This window comes from Macaca nemestrina, chromosome 9 (assembly GCF_043159975.1).
Source record: "Macaca nemestrina isolate mMacNem1 chromosome 9, mMacNem.hap1, whole genome shotgun sequence".
In the NCBI taxonomy this organism is placed as follows: domain Eukaryota; kingdom Metazoa; phylum Chordata; class Mammalia; order Primates; family Cercopithecidae; genus Macaca; species Macaca nemestrina.
The window spans coordinates 138,131,007-138,149,995 of record NC_092133.1 but is presented as its reverse complement, the minus strand read 5'-3'; the positions used below and the strand labels follow the sequence as shown (position 1 = coordinate 138,149,995).

The following is an 18,989-nucleotide window of genomic DNA, read 5'->3' as shown; positions in this document are numbered from 1 at the left end:
GAGGTTTGAGGTTCATGTTTTTCCCCCTATTTTAGTTGTTCCATAGCAGCATTTATTGTAAAGATATTCTTTCTCGATGGAATTATACTGGTAATATTAAATATCTGTTATCTGGACTCTCTTCTGTCCCATTGCTCTATATGCATTTTCTTTATATCAGTACCACCTTGTCTTGACTACTTTAGCTTTGTAGTGATTCTTAAAATCTAGTAGTGAGTCCTTCAATTTTGTTCTTCTTTTTCAAAATTGTTTTGGCTTATATCTTTCTTACATGCATTTTAGAATCAGATCATCAGTTTCTGCAGACTGAGATTGTGTTGAATCTGTAGATCAATTTTGTATCTTAACATCCCCCAGCAATGTTAGAAAGCCAGGCAGTAATATCAGAGGGCACAAGCCCAGATTGAAGCTGGAAGGCATAGTGCTCCAGAAAGGATCCTTCCAAAAAAAAGATAAGAAACTGCTCAAAATGAACAAAATCTTTGATCTATGTTTATCCAGAAGATATTGTTAGTTCTCTAGAATTTCAAGCTGAAATAATGATTGGTAACTGAAATTTAAGCAGAGGCTACTTTAAATTCAGAAAAGCAAAACATGGTGTAAGAAAGGAACTTGACTACACAGTATGGCTCAGCAGTGATTAATACATGCAGTTAAGTAGTGAAACCTAGGCCTAGCACGGTGGCTCATGCCTGTAATTCCAGCACTTTGGGAGGCCGAGGTATGGCGATCACTTGAGGCCAGGAGTTCGAGACCAACCTGGCCAACCTGGTGCAACCCTATCTCTACTAAAAATACAAAAATTAGCCAGGCGTGGTGCTGGGCACTTGTAATCACAGCTATGCGGGAGGCCAAGGCAAGAGAGTTGCTTGAACCCGGAGGTGGAGGTTGCAGTGAACCAGAATTGAGCCACTTGCACTCCAGCCTGGGCCACAGAGCAAGACTCCATCTCAAAAAAAAAAAAAAAAAAAAGTAAGCACCCAGCGAATGTTAGCCGTTGTTATCATTAGTAACAGTAGCTTCCTTGCTAACTCTTACTAGGATAACATCTTTATATCCATGGCAACAAAGAAAAAAGTACTTTGCTAAGTTATCTGATGCCAGTGCAACATGCCTCATGCACAGCAAGCCTTCAGTAAAGCTCCTTGTAGAGTCACAACTGAAAGGAGCTTTAGAAAGGCAATTATAACTGAAGGAGGCCTTAGAGAGTATAAATTTAACAAAATCCATCAGTTAGTGTGTCTTCAGCTTCCAATAAAAGTTTAAACAATAAGGAACATTTGTTATTTCATGTATAAAGCCCAAAGATAAGGCAGCCCCCAGGTTAGTTTATTTCATCAGTTCAAGGATCTGGTTTCTTTCTGTTCTGTTCCATTCTCTGTTGGCCGATCAATCCCATCTTGGTTGCAAGGAGATCCAGGCAACACGTCTTCAGACAAGATCTTAGGCTAGAAGATGGAGTCCTTTTCTAAGAAAGGTTTCCCAGAACTCTCTCTGTAGACTTCTGTTTATCTCTCACTGGCCAGAACTGAGTCACATGTTTATTCCTAAAACAAACACTATTCAAAGGGAGTGGAATTACCATAAAGATCTTAGAGTAATTAAGATTTTCATTCTCTTTCTCTCTTTCTCTTTTCCTCTTTCTCTCTCTCTCTCTCTCTCTCCACACACACACACACCCTCTCTCCCTCATTTTCACACACACACACACACACACACACACAACCCCCAAACTTCTTCTGAACCACGGGATCTCCTGATACCTGAACAGAATTGTGGTTTTGTGGAAGGGGAGTAAAAGGGACATGATTGTAGGGAAGTCAGTCCACTATATCTTCAACCACTGTCTCAAAACACGTTAGTAGTAGAACCTGCACCAGAATCCTGGTCTCCCAGTTCCTAATTTTCCCCTGCATAAACAACCTCCTTCATGAAATTTTATCAACAAAGCTACTTTTCCTAAAAAATCTTGAATGTATCCACACAATTCTACCTCCAGTTCTTTTTGGGGGGAAAATGTGTTGTAAAACTATACATGCTATTTTTGTGAAGCATGTTAAAATCCTTATTCCACAGACTCATGATAAAAACTGAAAACTTGACCACCTTTTTAATCTTTTTCTTTGTTCTTATTCTTCTCACCCTTCTTCCCTTAGTCAGTCATATTAAACTATTTGCATTTCCTTTAATGTATCATGTTTATACATCTGTTCATTTGCTCATACTATTTCTACTATCTGGAAAATGTACACAATTTCCTTTTTTGGCTTCCTCATTTGAATATCTTCTCAGATTTCAAGTATCTATACCTTCATGAAATCTTTCTTGACATAGCTCCGTCTCCCTAAAATTGGTTATATCAGTGTACATCCACTGTATCATGTTTTAGAGACTTCTACACATTTAGAATTTCTTTGCAGATTTTTCTTCTTCATCTAGTCTGAGCTTGCTCTGTTTCTCTCTCTCTGCCTCTCCCCCTCTCTCCCTCTCCCCCCTCTCTCCCCCTCTCTCTCCCCCTCTCTCTCCCCTTTCTCTCTTTCTCTATCTCTTCCTTCCTCCCTTCCTTCCTTTCCTTCCTTTCTTTCCTTTCCTCCCTTTCCTCCCTTTCCTCTCTTTTCTCTCTTTCTGACATGGTCTGGCTCTGTCACCCAGGCTGGAGTGCAGGGGTGCAGTCTCAGCTCACTGTAACCTCTTCCCCCCCAGACTCAAGCCATTGTCCCACCTCAGCCTCCCAAGTAGCTGGGGCTACAGGTACACTCCACCATGCCTGGCTAATTTTTGTATTTTTTATAGGGGTGGGGTCTCACTTTCTTGCCCTGGCTGGTCTCAAGCTCCTGAGCTCAATCTGCCTGCCTTGGCTTTCCAGCATGCTGGGGTTACAGGCATGAGCCACTGCGCCCAGCCTCATCTGAACTCTTCTAATATAGGGCCTGTTTCTCTGTAATAGAGACTGTTTGTCATTTGTCTTGATAAATCCAAGGTATAGCATGGTGTTGGATGCATAATAGTCACCACTAATAGTTTTGTTTAATGAATATATATACTACTAATCTGGGGGAGGAGAGAGATTTTTGTAAATTGTGTTCTGCTTGATTTTGTTATTTTCAACTAATAAAATAAAGATGTGATTCTGTGATCTATTCATTTTGAAAGATTTTTTTTCAGTAAGGCAAAAGTGATTAAGCATAATGTATTTGTGTGTATAAAATTTTATTTAGAAGTTAAAGACTTTTGGAGGAAAAACATTTCAAATTATATGTTATTGCTTATAGAACAAATTTAGTCCTTCGCTGAGAATACTTGTCAAAGGAGGTAAATAAATGTTACATAATTATTCCTAACGCAAATTAGATACTCGGTGAACATTTGTTTCTATAGTAAATATGCTATAAATAGAATTGTTCACTTTATGATTTTTTTTCTTTCTTCATTTTAGCATTTATGACATTAACAGAGAACAGGACTGTGTCAAGAATTCTGAGGGTATACTTGGTGAAAATGAATTAAGACCACCCTCCCAGCTACATTCTGTCTCAGAGAAGATCGAGACAGGGTCCCTATCAGAAAAGAGTGAGTATTAAACTAAGTGCTATAAGTCATAATTAATGAATCTAGAATAGAATGATTAAAATGTTTTTAGTTTTAATTTAGATCATGTAAAACAAAGACTTTAAAAAATTATGATTTCCAGTACCTATATTTTTTAAAACAATCATTAGTCCAAAAGTAATAGGTGATTAACTTTTCAAATTGCAACATAAAACATGTATGTTCCTCTATTTGTATCTTTTAAATTGTTGCATTTTTATTTGGTTTTTGAATTGAAATATTTTAAATGGTAGAAGTAATACAGGCAAGAAAAACCCATATGTATAAGGTTAAAAAATGTAAGTTCCCCTTGTATCCACTTTCCAATTTCAACAGCCATTGCTTTAGCCATTATTAAGAGTTTGGCTTCCCACCTTTCTAGATCTTTTTATGTATACTTTCAAACAAATTATATATTTTTCAACCAAGTGTCATCATATAATGTAGCATATAATAGATATCTTTATATGCCAGTATGTACAGATTTACCTTGTTTTTATTTAGTAGTTGCAAGTTGTTCCCTGTTGATGGCAATTAAGGTTATTGCCAGTATTTTCACTATTAAAGATACTGATACACATGGAACACCTTTTTGTGTGTGGGGGGGGGGGGTGTGTGTGGGTGTGTGTGTGTGTGTGAGTATTTTCAGGAATAGATTCCTAGAAATGAAATGGTTAATGAGTATGTGTATTTAAGGTTTTATATAGGTCCTACCAAATTGTACTCTAAGAAGTTACATTTATCTAAACCCAGATATCCTTTAATATCTTCAAAGTAGAAGTAATACATTTTAGGATTAAGTAACAATCTGTTCCTTCAGCAACTATCAAATGGCTTACTTTGAAGGATATAGGCATCTTTAGTATTAATGAAGGGTTGCAACCCTTCTATAGGAAGATGTAGTCAGGAAAGTCATGGAGAGATGTACAAGAGCTAGTTGTTTTAGAATTTCTGTGACACCTAAGATGTTGACATTAGTTTATTTCATCATCTACTTTCAGACCAGATGTTTCTAGAATGGAAGACAGTTATCTGTGATATGGCATCAGAAGTTGGTTTATAATTTTCTCATCTCTAGTAGGAGTTAAAAAGAGAGACAAGTGTCTAAAACCAGTCTCACTCAGTATCTCTAAGGGATTTTGAGAAGGGGAAGAGGTTATTGCAGTTACTTTGACTAGAATCCAACCTATATCAAGCTTAGACTTAACATTTAAGACTAAACTCACAAATGGAGGAATGTGCCAAAATCCAGGTACTACAGGAAAACTCAATTTTCAGAGCTATTGTGATTGAACTTAACCTTTCTTACATGCTCTTTATTCATCACTTAAGCCCTAAGGGATATACTTAATACTTTATAGGCAAGCACTTTTCAAGTTACCTTTTTAGATTTTTAGGTGTCTTTGTGGTATAGCCCCCTCTTCATTTTAAAAGTCTGGTAGTCTTGAATGTTTAAATAAAGCTTGAGCATTACTCAGCAAAAACAAGACCATTCGTTCATAAAGTGTTTGTATTGTCTAGTGCACTAATTGGACTCTCAAAAGTGTATTTTGTAAAGAAGGGAGAGCATCAAATTTCTAGATGAAATTTTCGTCTATTTTCTCATTTACTGAGAGGAAACTTGTGGTTTCTTGAGAGTGTAATTGATGTCTTTATGAACCCATGAAAGAGTTAAGATTAGCTACGATTTTCCAACAACTTTGCTTTTAACATACCTCCACTAACCATAAAATCACTGCTTTTATGCATATACTCCTATTTGGAGAATACTGGCCTAAAGTGGAAGCATTTTTAACCATAAATAAATAGTTCTGGAAATAAAAATATATAAGCAAAAAATAATTTGGTACTTGTTCCTCCTCCTTCGTTTTAAATCATTGGCTTTATTTGTAGCTTTATAGGGAACAGTATTCCCCACACTGGTATTAATGAAGTGTTCTGTGACCATGTATTTGGGAAACCCTATATTAGTGTTTTTAATTGCACCATCTTTCCAGTTTTCAGTTCGTTATTGTGCGTTATGATGCTAAAAAATGAGGATGTATATAACTTAAATCTGTGCCTACCTATTAATGACTTATAGAATTTAGAGAAGTTGATAATCATAGTCTTCATTTCCAGAGTTACTTTTTAAAATATTTCTTTCAGTGTAAACGATATGTTTCTCACATATTGGATCTTGGTCTATAGATAATTCAATTTCGAAAATTTCTTGCTTTTTTATAAACATCAAATATAAAGTTTCCAAAATTATTGTTTCTAAAGAATTCTTGATTTGTGTTTAGGCTAGCAGTACAGATTATTTGTAAAATGAATTTGAAAATGCTCAGGCTTGCCAGTTTGCTTTGAGTAATGTAGCTAATAAAGCTTTAATTTTAATTATTGTAACTGATGTTTTGCTGTTTGCATCTATTCAGAATGTCCTTATTTTTTACAGCACTGGTATATTGAAGGAGAAAGTGAAACTAAGCAAAAGTAAAAGTAAACTTAGAATGAATATATAAATCATGTATATCAACTTCAGAATATTCATAAACATTTCATTCTTTTCTATTTACAGTCTTTCATTTTGATACTTGGAAGTTTATTAAAATATTTTAAAATATCTTGATAATTAAAGTATTAGGACAGTTTAGTCCAAATTTAGCTTACTAAAATGTTTGCTTTCATTTCTGAGATAGTCTAATTTTTGTATATCGGTTACTTATAAGTTAATTTTGATTGAGATTCTTTTTTCTCTTTACTTTTTGAACTTTAATACATTTGGGAGTTTTGGTAAAAGGAGGAAGCCATATTACTGTACTTCATAACATTTATACTATATGACCAATACTTCCAGTGCTATATAAATCATTCTCTTCTCCTTATTATTTGTAAATACTGGGTTTGTAAAACCCCCCAACCTTAATAAAGAGAATAGAAAGAATACAAATAGGAGAGTGAACAGTTAAAATGGTTTGATGCGAGAGTGTTCTTAGGTCATTAGGCTCAGTTCTTGCTAAAGTAGAGACTTGTAAAATCAAAAGGCACAAAGACTCAGTCAACATAATTACTGGATCCAGTCGGTAATTCTCAATTAGAAAACATGCCTCTCATGGGAAGGTGTGTCACAGTCTCTCAGCACTATCTCACATGGGTGTGGTTTGAAAAAAGCACCTTCAAAAAATTGTAAATACAGCTCTGTTGTATAAAATGAAAGTGATTTTATAATACAACTCACAGGAAGTAAAACTCAATAGACTCTTCTTGGCTGGTGAGGAAATCCCAGAGATACAGTGATTTCTATTGTGTTTGGTGACTGGGCAATAATAGGTCCCTTAAAAGGAACCCAGCTGACTTAGGGATTTAATGAAAATATGTAAAGGGTAAGTTTATCAAGCGTGGCATATATATTAAAAAAAAAAAGAAGAAGAAGAATAGAAACGGAGGATTAAAAAAAAACTAAAGAATGAGAAATTGCTCTAAAAGTCTAAGCAGTTCCTGACTACCACTTTGACACTACAGTTGTATCTGCTTTTGACCAACTACAGTTATAGTACACGGCTTTCAACCGAAAGACATACGGGGTCTGGCAGGGCATATTTTAGCTCCTGTATTAAAAGTAATTCAGCCTCAGTTGTAATTTATTTAGGTTATTTTGCTAAGACAGTACAAATATTTCTTAGTTATATAGGGAAGGAATAGATGATGTTTTGAGTGATATTCAGTGTGTCCCACTTAACCCCATCCTTTGGTATCTGAAAAAGCTGTGTTATTTTTGTTTGTGTTTTACAGTTTTTGAGACTGTGTCCTTGAGTTCAGACTCTCTCTTCCAGAGGGCAGTTTCACTCCTCCATACATCTTACTTGGACTCTTCATCTGAGCATGGTTTTCAGTACAGTCAAGTGACTTTGGTGAAAAATGACATTTTCTTAAATGAGGTGAGGTGCTTGGTACACACTGTGGTGGTTTTGTTTTAGTTTTAAAAGAGGTAAACCCATCATTTTTGGTATATAAATCTAGCACTTTTTAGCTATCATTTTTCAGACGAAGAAGATCCTTGGAAATAGCCACTTGGAAGGTAATTCTACGGAATAGAAAAATAATGCATTTATGTTTAGTCTTATAGCAGGAGGAATTTAAATGATGCATTTTAAAAATTAATTTGCAGGACAAAATAGTAAGTTTATAGCATTTGGTTATTCTCTCTTTACACAGTACAAAACTTTTTACCGACAAAAAAAAGCAAGTAACTATACTCAGGAAGAACTTCAAGACACTTACGGGTTTCTTCTGTTTGATACTGAAAAGGAGGTAAGGGAATTAGGTTGTAGAAAATTAATGGCATCATTAGTCTTAAATATTGTGGTGCTTCCGTTCTGTAAGAGTTGTAAGATTACCAAATCATCAGTGTTTTTTGTTACTTAGTTTGGTGGCATGTGAATTACAGCAGTAAAAGCCAGTCATGAAGGAGATTTGATTTGATTTCTACAACTTTTCATGGTTTCTCTTAAATACATTTAAGAGATTAAACGTATTTAAGTTTCATCTTAAATACATTTGTAAGCTTAGGGTGCAATTTGGATTAAAACGGGTTTCTTTAGTGTCAATAATGCCGTTTAATAGATTGAAGGGATATTTTTCCATTCTGGATCATCGTTTAATAGATACTTTGTTTCTTGTGGATATTTTTCTGGTTTAAATTACATGATTTGGGAGATAAATCATGTAACTTAATAAACTTTGGCATCCTGGTTAACTGAAATTCCTTCATTCAATATTTGAAGACTGAAATCTGTATTGTTGCCTGTATCTAAATTATGGGAGAAGGAAAGGACCGTGTACAGGGTAGGTCTCCAAAGATATGTTTGCTTTCCTAGATACATTTTAAATAATACCAGAGATCTAAAATAATTCAAAGTTAGTGCTTCCATTAGGTTAATGGTCTATAAAGAAGGGGGGCAGATTTGTTTAGCAGATAATTCGCACTAACATATAATAATTATAACATATAATAGTAATACCAGAAGAGTTTATCCCTTTTTAACTTAATCATCTGAATTCAAATAGGATGCTCTGGGTTCTTACTAAAAATAACATTTGGCGATAAGACATTTTGAAATTTCATGGTTCTAAAGCTGTAGTTGGAAAATAAGTCTTCTAGTGGACTTACCTGTGACCCTGCTTAATTTGGTTTTGCTGACATTTTTGTTAATTGAAACGGTAAAATTCTGTGAAAATTTTGGGCCATTAATCAAAATACAGATTGCTTTGAATAAGTTTTCTTTGTGCCCTGAGTACCTACAGTGAGCAGACTGTTTATTTTAAAGCTTATAGATTAGGCCAGATGCAGTTGTGCCTCATACCTGTAATCCCAGCGTTATGGGAGGCTGAGGTGGGAGGATTGCTTGAGCCCAGGAGTTTGAGATCAGCCTGGGAAACATAGTGAGACCCTGTCTCTATCGTATTATAAAAAAATAAAACTTAAAAAAAAAAAAAAACCACTTACAGATTATAGCATTATTTCATTGCTACTTCAAAGACTGAAGCAAAGTAATCTTTTGTTTAAAGGCAAAATTGGTATGTCAGCGTGGACTCCGTGTTGGCAGCAGTGCTGTTACCACTCTGGGTGATCCAGCCAAAGGTAAGCCTGTAAAGCAAAAAGAATCTTAAAAAAAAATCTTTTACAAGATGAAGTCAGGTTTCATTAGGTTTATAAGATATGTATATTAAAAGCCAGTTTCATTAAATGTCAAACAGCTCATAATGTTTAGATTTCTAACTTTAAATATATGAACGAGATTTGAGTTTAAAACTTTACAGTATTTTTCAGTGTCAAGAGATTGGTATTGTCTTGAGAATGTCTTCTAAGTTATCACAATGGCAATAAGAATAGACACTAGATAGAACTGACCAAACTTGGCAACCATGGAATGTGAGGGGTAAGAGAAGAAATAATCAAATATAAGCTTTTAAACTTATATTACAATGATAATTATTAATAGAAAAGAGGTACATAAGAAGAGAAGCAGATTAGTAGAGAAGCTGATGAGTTAAAAAGAAAAATGTTATCTAATTGTCAAGAATATAAATTAGCACTAACTTTTTTTAAGATTCAGTTTCTTCATGTGTAAAACAGATTAAACTACTTTATAGAGTTGTTGGGAGGATTCAGTGAGACTAAAGTGTTTAGCCCAGGACTTTGCACCTAATAAGTTCTCAGTAAATGGACAGTACTACTTTTATGAGTTGAATTTGAGAAATAGATTTTCTTAAGTGTTTCTGAAAGATAGCCTATAGGTCATAAAGGGATCAGAACTAGATTTGGGGCTGGGGTTGTGGGAGTGGAGTGTGAACTGAAGCTAAGACATTGTTAGTGGGATGGCATGGAAAGAGAAGATGGCAAAAACAGAACTTTTGGGTCATTAATGGGACCAGGGTGTGGGGAGGTAGAGCGAGGATAGAACGAGGCAGTGTCAAGAGCAGTCTGTTGCATGGAGACTTAGGAAATAGAGTTTCACAGACAGCAGAAAGATCTCACAAAGAAGGGTATTTAGCAGTGCCAGGTACTATGTAGAATGTGGAGTTCAGAACTGAGAAAGATTATCATGGCTAGATTCCTGCTGACCTTTTTAAAAAAAAAACTGCTTTATTGAGATATAATTTCACAATTATAGAATTCACCCATTGTTTAATGTAGTCCCATAGTTGGGTAACCATCATAACAGTTAATTTTAGACCATTTTTATCACCCAAAAAAGAAATCCCATGGCCTTTAGCAGTGACTCCCCATTCTCTACCATCCCCGCTCTAGGCAATCACCAGTCTATGTTCTGCTTTTATAGATTTGCCTATTCTGGACATTTCATATAAGTGGAATCATCTCATATACGGTCTTTTTTGAGTAACTTCTTTTAGCATGTTTTTAAGGCATATTGTAGCATGAACCAGTGGTACTTCATTCCTTTTTATGATTGAATAATGCAGTCCTGCAGCACTTAACAATGGGGATATGTTCCAAGAATTGCATTGTTAGGCAGTTTTTGTTGTTTTTTTTTTTTTGAGACGGAGTTGTGCTCTGTCGCCAAGCTGGAGTGCAATGGCGCGATCTCAGCTCACCGGAACCTCCGACTCCCTGGTTCAAGTGATTCTCCTGCCTCAGCCTCCTGAGCAGCTGGGATTACAGGCACGCACCACCATGCCCAACTAATTTTTGTATTTTTAGTAGAGATGGGGTTTCACCATGTTGGCCAGGATGGTCTCGATCTCCTGACCTCATGATCTGCCCTCCTTGGCCTCCCAAAGTGCTGGGATTACAGGTGTGAGCTACCACGCCCGGCCGCAATTTTTTACTCATGTGAACGTCACAGAGTGTACTTAGAGACACCTAGAGGGCATAGCCTACGACACACCTAGGCTATATGGGATAGCCTGTTGCCCCTAGGCTACAAACCTGTACAGCATGTTATTGTACCGAATACTTCAGGCAGTTATAAAATAGTGGTGTGTGTTTGTGTATCAAAACAGAAAAAGTACAGTAAAAATATGGTATTACAAACTTATGGGACCACTGTCCAAACTTTATGCAGTCTGTTGTTGACCAAAATGTTAAATGGTACAATGCTGTATTCTGTTATGTGGCCATACCATATTTTCTTTATGCATTCATCAGTTCATGGACATATGGGTTATTTCTACTTTTGGGCTATTACGAATAATGGTTCTATGAACATGTATGTACAAGGTTTTGGGTGGACATAGTTATATATATGTCTTCGATATATAATGAGTGGAACCACTGGGTCATATGATAACTCTATAAAACAAAAAAAATTAAAATTTACATTCAATTCATCTTCTGAGGGACATTAAAAGTGATAAATTCATAACCCTGATAACACTGCATACAACGTTTTTTCTTCTCTCCTATTTTTTTCACCCCACTCTCATTTCATTATGAAAAATTCAAACATAGAAAAAGTAAAGAGCATAGTGTAATATACCCATCACCAAAGTTTAGCAAATAATATTATGCATTATTGGCTGGGTGCGGTGGCTCACGCCTGTAATCCTAGCTCTTTTGGAGGCCACGGCAGGTGGATCCCTTGAGGCCAGGAGTTCCAGACCAGCCTGACTAACATGGCTAACTAAACCCCGTCTCTACTAAAAATACAAAAATTAGCCAGGCATGGTGGCGTGCACCTGTAATCCCAGCTACTGAGGTGGCCGAGACTTGAGATTGCTTGAACCTGGGAGGCAGAGGTTGCAGTGAGCCGAGATCACACCACTGCACTCCAGCCTAGGCAACAGAGCAAGACTCTGTCTCTAAATATAAATGTATATAAATATAAATATATATAAAAATATAAACATATATATACACACACATATTGCATTATTTGCTTCATTTGTTTAATTTTTTTTCTGGAGAATTTGAAAGTAAATTACAAATAACCACTGCAGCTTACATCTCAAAACAAAAAAAAACATTTTCCTGCATTCCTACAATCTTATGATTTCATTGCTGATGTTTGAGAGGCTGGCTTCAGTAGAGTGGTGGAAGTAGAAACTGGATTGTTCCTGACAAATACACGTTCTTCAAAAACACATGCGCTGGGGTTGATAATAAAATTAACACTACTACTTACGTGTGTTTTGTAGTTTTTGGCTTGACTAGAACTGGATAATTTTGTGTGTAATAATACTTTCAATTAATAATAGTTTTTAAAGCTTATTGATCTTTTAAATCTTCATGAGCACCCTGTGGTGTTTGTGTCTGTGACCCAGGCCCACCCTCCCTACCTGAGTGACTTATTCTTGCCTGGAACCCAAGCTTCTGACTACAGAATCATCACTCTTTTCCACCGTATCAGTTTTCTCACCCATTGTCTCTTATGTTTTGAAAGAGGTGCCTCAGTTGAGGAATGCCCCTGAAGCTTGTCCTTTCCTCCTCATTTTTCACGGCTGCTGCCTTGTTTGAATCCTCCTCTCCTGCTCAACTATCACAGTAGCTTTTTTTCTAATTGGTCTTATTGCTTCTACTTTCTCCTCTCTGGTGGGCAATCTGCTGCTTAATCTATATTTTATACTTTTACAGGTGTATACATTTCCAAATACTCCGACTATCTTCATCCAAGACCATGGTATCATGGGAAATCTGGTTATGTTGTAATTTTTAATATAATTAAGGTAAAGCCTAAATGTGCTGTTATGTGATTTCCTTTTAAAGTTTAAGGTTATCTACCTTTGATATTCTCTGTAGATCTCAGTTGAACATAGTCCTCACCAAAGTTAGCTATCCAAATTCAGGAAAAGCAAAACTATTTTTCCTTTTCTTTAAAAAGAAAACTTTTTAATTCATTTACTAGATTGTAAACTTTTTTTTAACTTCAAAAATAAAGGGTATGCAGGGAAAAATCTTCCTCTCACCTGTCAGAGCTACTTTTTAAACATGAAATAACAAAACAAGTAGCTGCTTATAAGATGACGTGATTACACTTATAAAAGATGAGTTTAGAAAACAACATTCATTGTCTAATTTAAATGGTCAATAGAATCTTATTTTCTTTCTCCGTAAGACATCCAGCTTCACAGCTTCATGTGCCACCTAGAATTGATGATGCCACAAATCCTTGAATGTCCTAAATGGTACTGTTTAAGTGAATCATGCAATTTGGAATTTTCACCCAAACAGAAGGGAAACTGATTTTAGATGTGATTGGGCTTCTTGAGGACATTTCTGTGGTCTCGTTATATTGTTTTTGTTTTAGCTTTCTTACTATCTTAAATTCTTTGGTTATCAGCCTAGCACTAACTGACACTTAATTTAAAAAAAAAAAAAAAAAAAAGCGTGTGAACTCTTAGTATTGTGAAGTTTGTTCTCAAAAAAGTGGAGGGAGAGGCCAGGCTCTGTGGCTTATGCCTATAATCCCAGCACTTTGGGAGGCTGAGGCGGGTGAGGTTAGGAGTTTGAGACCAGCCTGGCCAACATGGCGAAACCCCGTCTCCACTAAAAGTGTAAAAAAATTAGCCTGACGTGGTGGCGGGTGCCTGTAATCCCAGCTACTTGGGAGGCTGAGGCAGGAGAATGACTTGAACCTGGAAGGTGGAGGTTGCAGTGAGCCAAGATCACGCCACTGCACTCCAGCCTGGATAACAACAACAAAAAACTCCATCTCCAAAAAAAAAAAAAGGTTGGGGAGTGACATTGCTTTGAGGTACAATCAGTAATTTTCCTCCCTTAATCTTTCTTCTCTTGCTCTGCAATGAGTGCTGCAGAAAGTATGCCTACTAATGTGGATAATGAGCATTTCATTTTTTACTTAGATTATGCCTAAGCCTTGATTTCTTGCCATTGGCTGGAGATTGCTGTTTTTGCCTCTGTGTTCTCATCTTCATTTTATTTCACAAAATCGAGCCACACAGAACCATAAAATGTTTGATGAGGAGATGGTAGGGGTGGTTGGTTACTGATAAGTACTGTTTATATTTTTTGGTTTAGTGGTGGTTTGGCCTTTGGTGGGTCTGTAAATAAAGACACAGGACATAACAACAAAACATCTTCTTTTTAAAAAAGTAATTTTATGGCCGGGCGTGGTGGCTCAAGCCTGTAATCCCAGCACTTTGGGAGGCCGAGATGGGCGGATCACGAGGTCAGGAGATCGAGACCATCCTGGCTAACACGGTGAAACCCCGTCTCTACTAAGAAATACAAAAAAAAAAAAAATAGCCGGGCGAGGTGGCAGCGCCTGTAGTCCCAGCTACTCGGGAGGCTGAGGCCGGAGAATGGCGTGAACCCGGGAGGCGGAGCTTGCAGTGAGCTGAGATCCGGCCACTGCACTCCAGCCTGGGCTACAGAGCGAGACTCCGTCTCAAAAAAAAAAAAAAAAAAAAAAAAAAGTAATTTTATTCTTCTTATAAAAATTAAAATTGCCTATAGTCCCATATCCCATTTTGATATATTTGTTGGGGTATATATTGTATATTTTTATTTTTTCCTATATATTGAGTTATTAACCCATGGAAAAAGTTTGTATATACTTATATGCTATTCTTTTTTAACTTAATAACATCTTGTGAACATTTTCTTGTCATTGTATCATTCAAAACAGCTTTTAAAGTCATTGCATATTTCATCATAATGGTAAACTTGGCCTAACTGCTTTTTTTTTTTTTTTTTTTTTGAGGCAGAATCTTTCTCTATTGCCAGGCCAGAGTGTAGTGACACTATCTCAGCTCACTGCAACCTCCACCTCCCGAGTTCAAGCAATTCTCCTACCTCAGCCTCCCAAGTGGCTGGGACTACAGGCGCATGCCACCACGCCCAGCTAATTTTTTCGTATTTTAAGTAGAGACAGGGTTTCACCATGTTGGCCAGGATAGTCTTGATCTCTTGACCTCATGATCTGCCCACCTTGGCCTCCCAAAATGCTGGGATTACAGGTGTGAACCACTGTGCCCAGCTGCTTGCTTTTTTCTTTTCTTTTTTTTTTTTTTGTTTTTTTGTTTTTTTGTTTTGTTTTGTTTTGTTTTGAGAGACACGTAACCCTTGATGGAGAGAAATCCGTAATGGAAAATACTGCTGACTGTTCAGTGACCAGGACCAGTGGCCTGCTAAGAACTTTGCTACATATTTGCTGCTTGTTAACTTGCTGGGCCTTGGCATAATAGAAGTATCTCAGTTTATAATTTACAACTGATCATAGTTCAGATTGGAAACTCGTCTTTTGAAATTTTAGATTTTGTTCTCTTTTACGTTACAGTCACCAAAGAGCCATTCAATGACCATAACATAAAAGATGGTGGGCTGTAGTTACTCTTTTAAGGAAATGGCTCTCTTAAATTTAGGGTGATTCGTATATTTCTTTGATATTGTGATAAAAACTATGGATATTTGTCTCAGATGCCCAAATGTCCAAGATTTTTAAATACATTTTTAAGGGTTCATGGATAATTAAAACTATTTTTGGCCTTAAGATAATTGTTTTTCTAAGGAGTATAGTTCTTAATACAGTTACTGTTAGGGGACACATATCTGCATCCTTATTAGACTACTACTAAATGAATCCTAGAGTAAAGGTTATTGCTATTTGACGGCATCTGATAAGTTTTAATATTTTCATTCTAGGGAAAAGTCAAGTCTGTGTCTGAGAATTACACAACTAACTATACTAAGCCATCTTCTGGCTATGATTGCCACGTGTCTGAAAATACTAACAAGGTTTCTAACAAGACGAGTCATTTTCGTGCCTTTGAACTGAGTCAGGTATAGTCACCTGTGAATGAATAACACCCAAGATATATTTCTGAGTCTAATGTGTTAAATTTCAGGGCTGGGTGGGGTTGAGAAAAACTTGGTACATATGCAATTCCATAGTGCTACTACCCTGATAATACTTATTTTTCTTCTTGCAGTATTACTTTTACGAACTTTCAGGCAACACTGTTATTGAGCGACCCAGACAGATCTGTCCTTATGTAATTGTAGCTTTTCGATACAGGGAACCTAAAACTATGGCACCACCAGCTCATAAAAGCATGTAAGTAATTGTATACATGCTTTGTTTTACTGAATCTGTTTCTTTTACTCTTGTAAAAATGTTCTTTTTTTTTTTTCTGCTAGACTTGAATGCAGCGAAAATGGTGAGAAATAATTCATTATTTTAGGTTTTTGTTTTTCTTGAGTAAATATTTCATCATAAATAATCGGTTTCTTTCTTACCTTCATTTCTTAAAGTTCTCATGTCTCCATGGAAAGGGAAATTAATTGTTCAAGACCGTATGCTATGTGATATAGCTCTTTGGTCCACTTACGGTGCAATGATTCCAACACAGCTGTAAGTATTAAATGTCATGTCCTTTACTAATGCTTATATTACAAGTTTTGGGGGTTCCCCCCCTTCATTTCAAGGGTGGCATTGGTGTAAAATACAGCAACTGTTACTGATTTTAGATGAGGGTACATTTGGGTAGATGTATAGCACACAGGGTATGACATAGGAAACCTAAATTCTAATTTATTAATGGGAATATGACCTCTTGGGATAAATTAAACTATTTGAAAGTAGAAATTTGACCTTCCCCAAGAAATAAATCAGATTTGCCTGATAGCAAATGGAGCAGATTATAGCCACTTAATATTATTTTTATTAACGTTTTGCGGTATCTGAGTTTCAAATTTTAACATGGTTCTCTTAGAAAAGTATTAGAGTAGCTGTTACATGTATTTACATTAAAAGCAATTATCATGATTAATATTTTCTTCTGGGGAACTGTGAAGAACATCTTAGGAAATCTTTTTTGTTCAGCCTGTTCTTAGTTTGTATCCCAAACCATTAAGAAATAGTCATAGTTTAATTGAAATACAAGGTGAAAACTGATGTGTTGTAAGGATTCATTTTTTTTCCTATCAGCCTTTTTTAAGAAGTAGTAGGAGTATAATAACCCACAACATAAAAATTATGTGAATAAGCAAATAGGAGAGGAGGGTAAGTTCTTCCTCATGTATAGAGTGCAGCTAATAAATGTGGAAAGATTAATAAATCAGAAAATCAGCATTTGACAACACCATAATAATCAACCAGTGTATGCTAAAAACAGGTGAAAGTTTAATAATATTTGCATATCTTAAAACGTTTCCCCACTACTTCTTATTAATCACAAAGGAAAAAAAATGCAGACCTACCAGTGGAGTAAACTGCCAGATACCATCTTAACTAAGTGGTTAAGTTAATGATAGACCTATGCTGATTAAGGAGCATTCTGCAAAATCGTCTGTATTTTTCAAAATATCCAAGTCATTTAAGTAAAGAAAGACTGAAAAACTGTTCCAGATTAAAGGAGACTAAAGAGACATGATTACTGAATGCATTATGGCATCTTGGATTGGAAATTGTTTTCTTTTTCTGTGAAGGAACTTAGTGAGACAGTTGGCAGCATTTGAATAAGATGTAGGTTAAGTCATAGTATCGTATCATTGTGAATGTGTTGATTTTGCTTGTTGCTTTGGGGTTGTATAAGAAAATTTCCTAGGGTCCAGGCACAGTGGCTCACACCTGTAGTCCCAGCACTTTGGGATGCTGAGGTGAGCGGATTGCCTGAGGTCAGGAGTTGGAGACCAACCTGGCCAATGTGGTCAAACGCCGTCTCCACTAAAAATAAAAAACTTAGCTGGGCATGGTGCCGCATACTTGTTATCCCAGCTACTTCGGAGGCTGAGGCAGGGTAATTACTTGAACCCAGGAGTCAGAGGTTGCAGTGAGCCAAGATCACACCACTGCACTCCAGCCTGGGTGACAGAGCCAGACTCCATCTCACACACACAAAAAAAGGAAAAAGTAGTCAGGAAATAACTCTTAAATAGCATAATTTTTAAAAAATTCCTTATTCCTGTATACATAATTTTTTGAGACATCTAGATATTTTGTCTGTACCAAAAAGACATGTATTTAGAAAATGTGAACATTTGCAGACCATGGTTTATGGATCATGTATTTGAAAATCTGTCGTACTTAAAAATATACATATTATTTAACCTGGAGCTTATCAATTTAAGGTCTTTTTTGTGGTTATATATTTTTTTACATTTATGTTAGAAAACTAAAGCTTATGAAAATTTAGATCCACTGTTTATTATTCTGCTTGATATTGTTGTGTTATTTTTTAGACCACAAGAACTAGATTTTAAGTATGTAATGAAAGTGTCTTCCTTGAAAAAACGACTACCAGAGGCTGCCTTTAGAAAACAGAATTACTTGGAGCGGAAAGGTCTGTTGTAATGTAGTAACACGCTGCTTGTCCTGGGCTTTGTTCTGGTTATTTTCTGCTCTATTCCAAACATTCAAACATGCACACTTCTATTTCATCTTAAGTGACTCTTAAAAGAGTCTTTTGTGAGAAAGTTGTAGAGTTACTATTTTCTTCAGTTCCTTGGAAGCCAACTAGAAACTGCAAGGTAGTTTTATCTAAGATGACAAAGACTAGCTTTAATCTAGAAATACTGATGCAATTAAGCAAACAGATATTAAAAGCATTTGGAAACTTGTAACTATTCCTCTCAAGGAAGATAGAGTTTTTGTTGGTTTTATTTATAGACGTACTTTTAAACTCAAAGAAAAACCATGAGAAGGAAATTTCTTGGTCATTTAGGTTAATTCACGGAGCACTGATGTTTATTCATGTAGTATGTATTTGTATTTGTCTTGTTAATCTTAGAGCAGTGTCAGTATAAATAAGAGCATTTTTTTAAAATAACTGTTTTGATGATGTTTTATGAAGGAGTTTTATAACCAAGAACATTAAATGATAAAGGTTTTTGAGTAGTATTTCTATTCTTTCATTTTTGCAACATATAAAATGAACAAATTGACTATAAGTACATAATAGCATATTAAAAATAAATGTTTTTCTGGTTTTCTCTACAG

The 18,989-nt window shown here is 35.9% G+C and overlaps 1 protein-coding gene across 10 annotated transcripts in view; it reads left to right on the top strand.

Moving 5' to 3' along the window:
• TASOR2 (transcription activation suppressor family member 2) overlaps nucleotides 1–18,989 on the top strand; it is a 78,555-nt gene that overhangs the window by 20,322 nt on the left and 39,244 nt on the right. For 6 of the 10 annotated variants that reach the window (XM_011762744.3, XM_011762739.3, XM_011762736.3 and 3 more), the window contains exons 2-11: nucleotides 3,437–3,570; nucleotides 7,363–7,508; nucleotides 7,786–7,881; nucleotides 9,139–9,211; nucleotides 12,665–12,756; nucleotides 15,695–15,832; nucleotides 15,982–16,106; nucleotides 16,190–16,209; nucleotides 16,304–16,403; nucleotides 18,233–18,333. In XM_011762744.3, the coding sequence (XP_011761046.2) occupies nucleotides 16,081–16,106; nucleotides 16,190–16,209; nucleotides 16,304–16,403; nucleotides 18,233–18,333 (247 nt within the window). In that variant the 5' untranslated portion in view covers nucleotides 3,437–3,570; nucleotides 7,363–7,508; nucleotides 7,786–7,881; ... (2 more) ...; nucleotides 15,695–15,832; nucleotides 15,982–16,080. Of the gene's footprint in view, nucleotides 1–3,436; nucleotides 3,571–7,362; nucleotides 7,509–7,785; nucleotides 7,882–9,138; nucleotides 9,212–12,664; nucleotides 12,757–15,694; nucleotides 15,833–15,981; nucleotides 16,107–16,189; nucleotides 16,210–16,303; nucleotides 16,404–18,232; nucleotides 18,334–18,989 lie in introns of those variants that run through there. The other 4 variants (XM_011762738.3, XM_071070521.1, XM_071070518.1 and 1 more) reach the window with 3 other exon arrangements.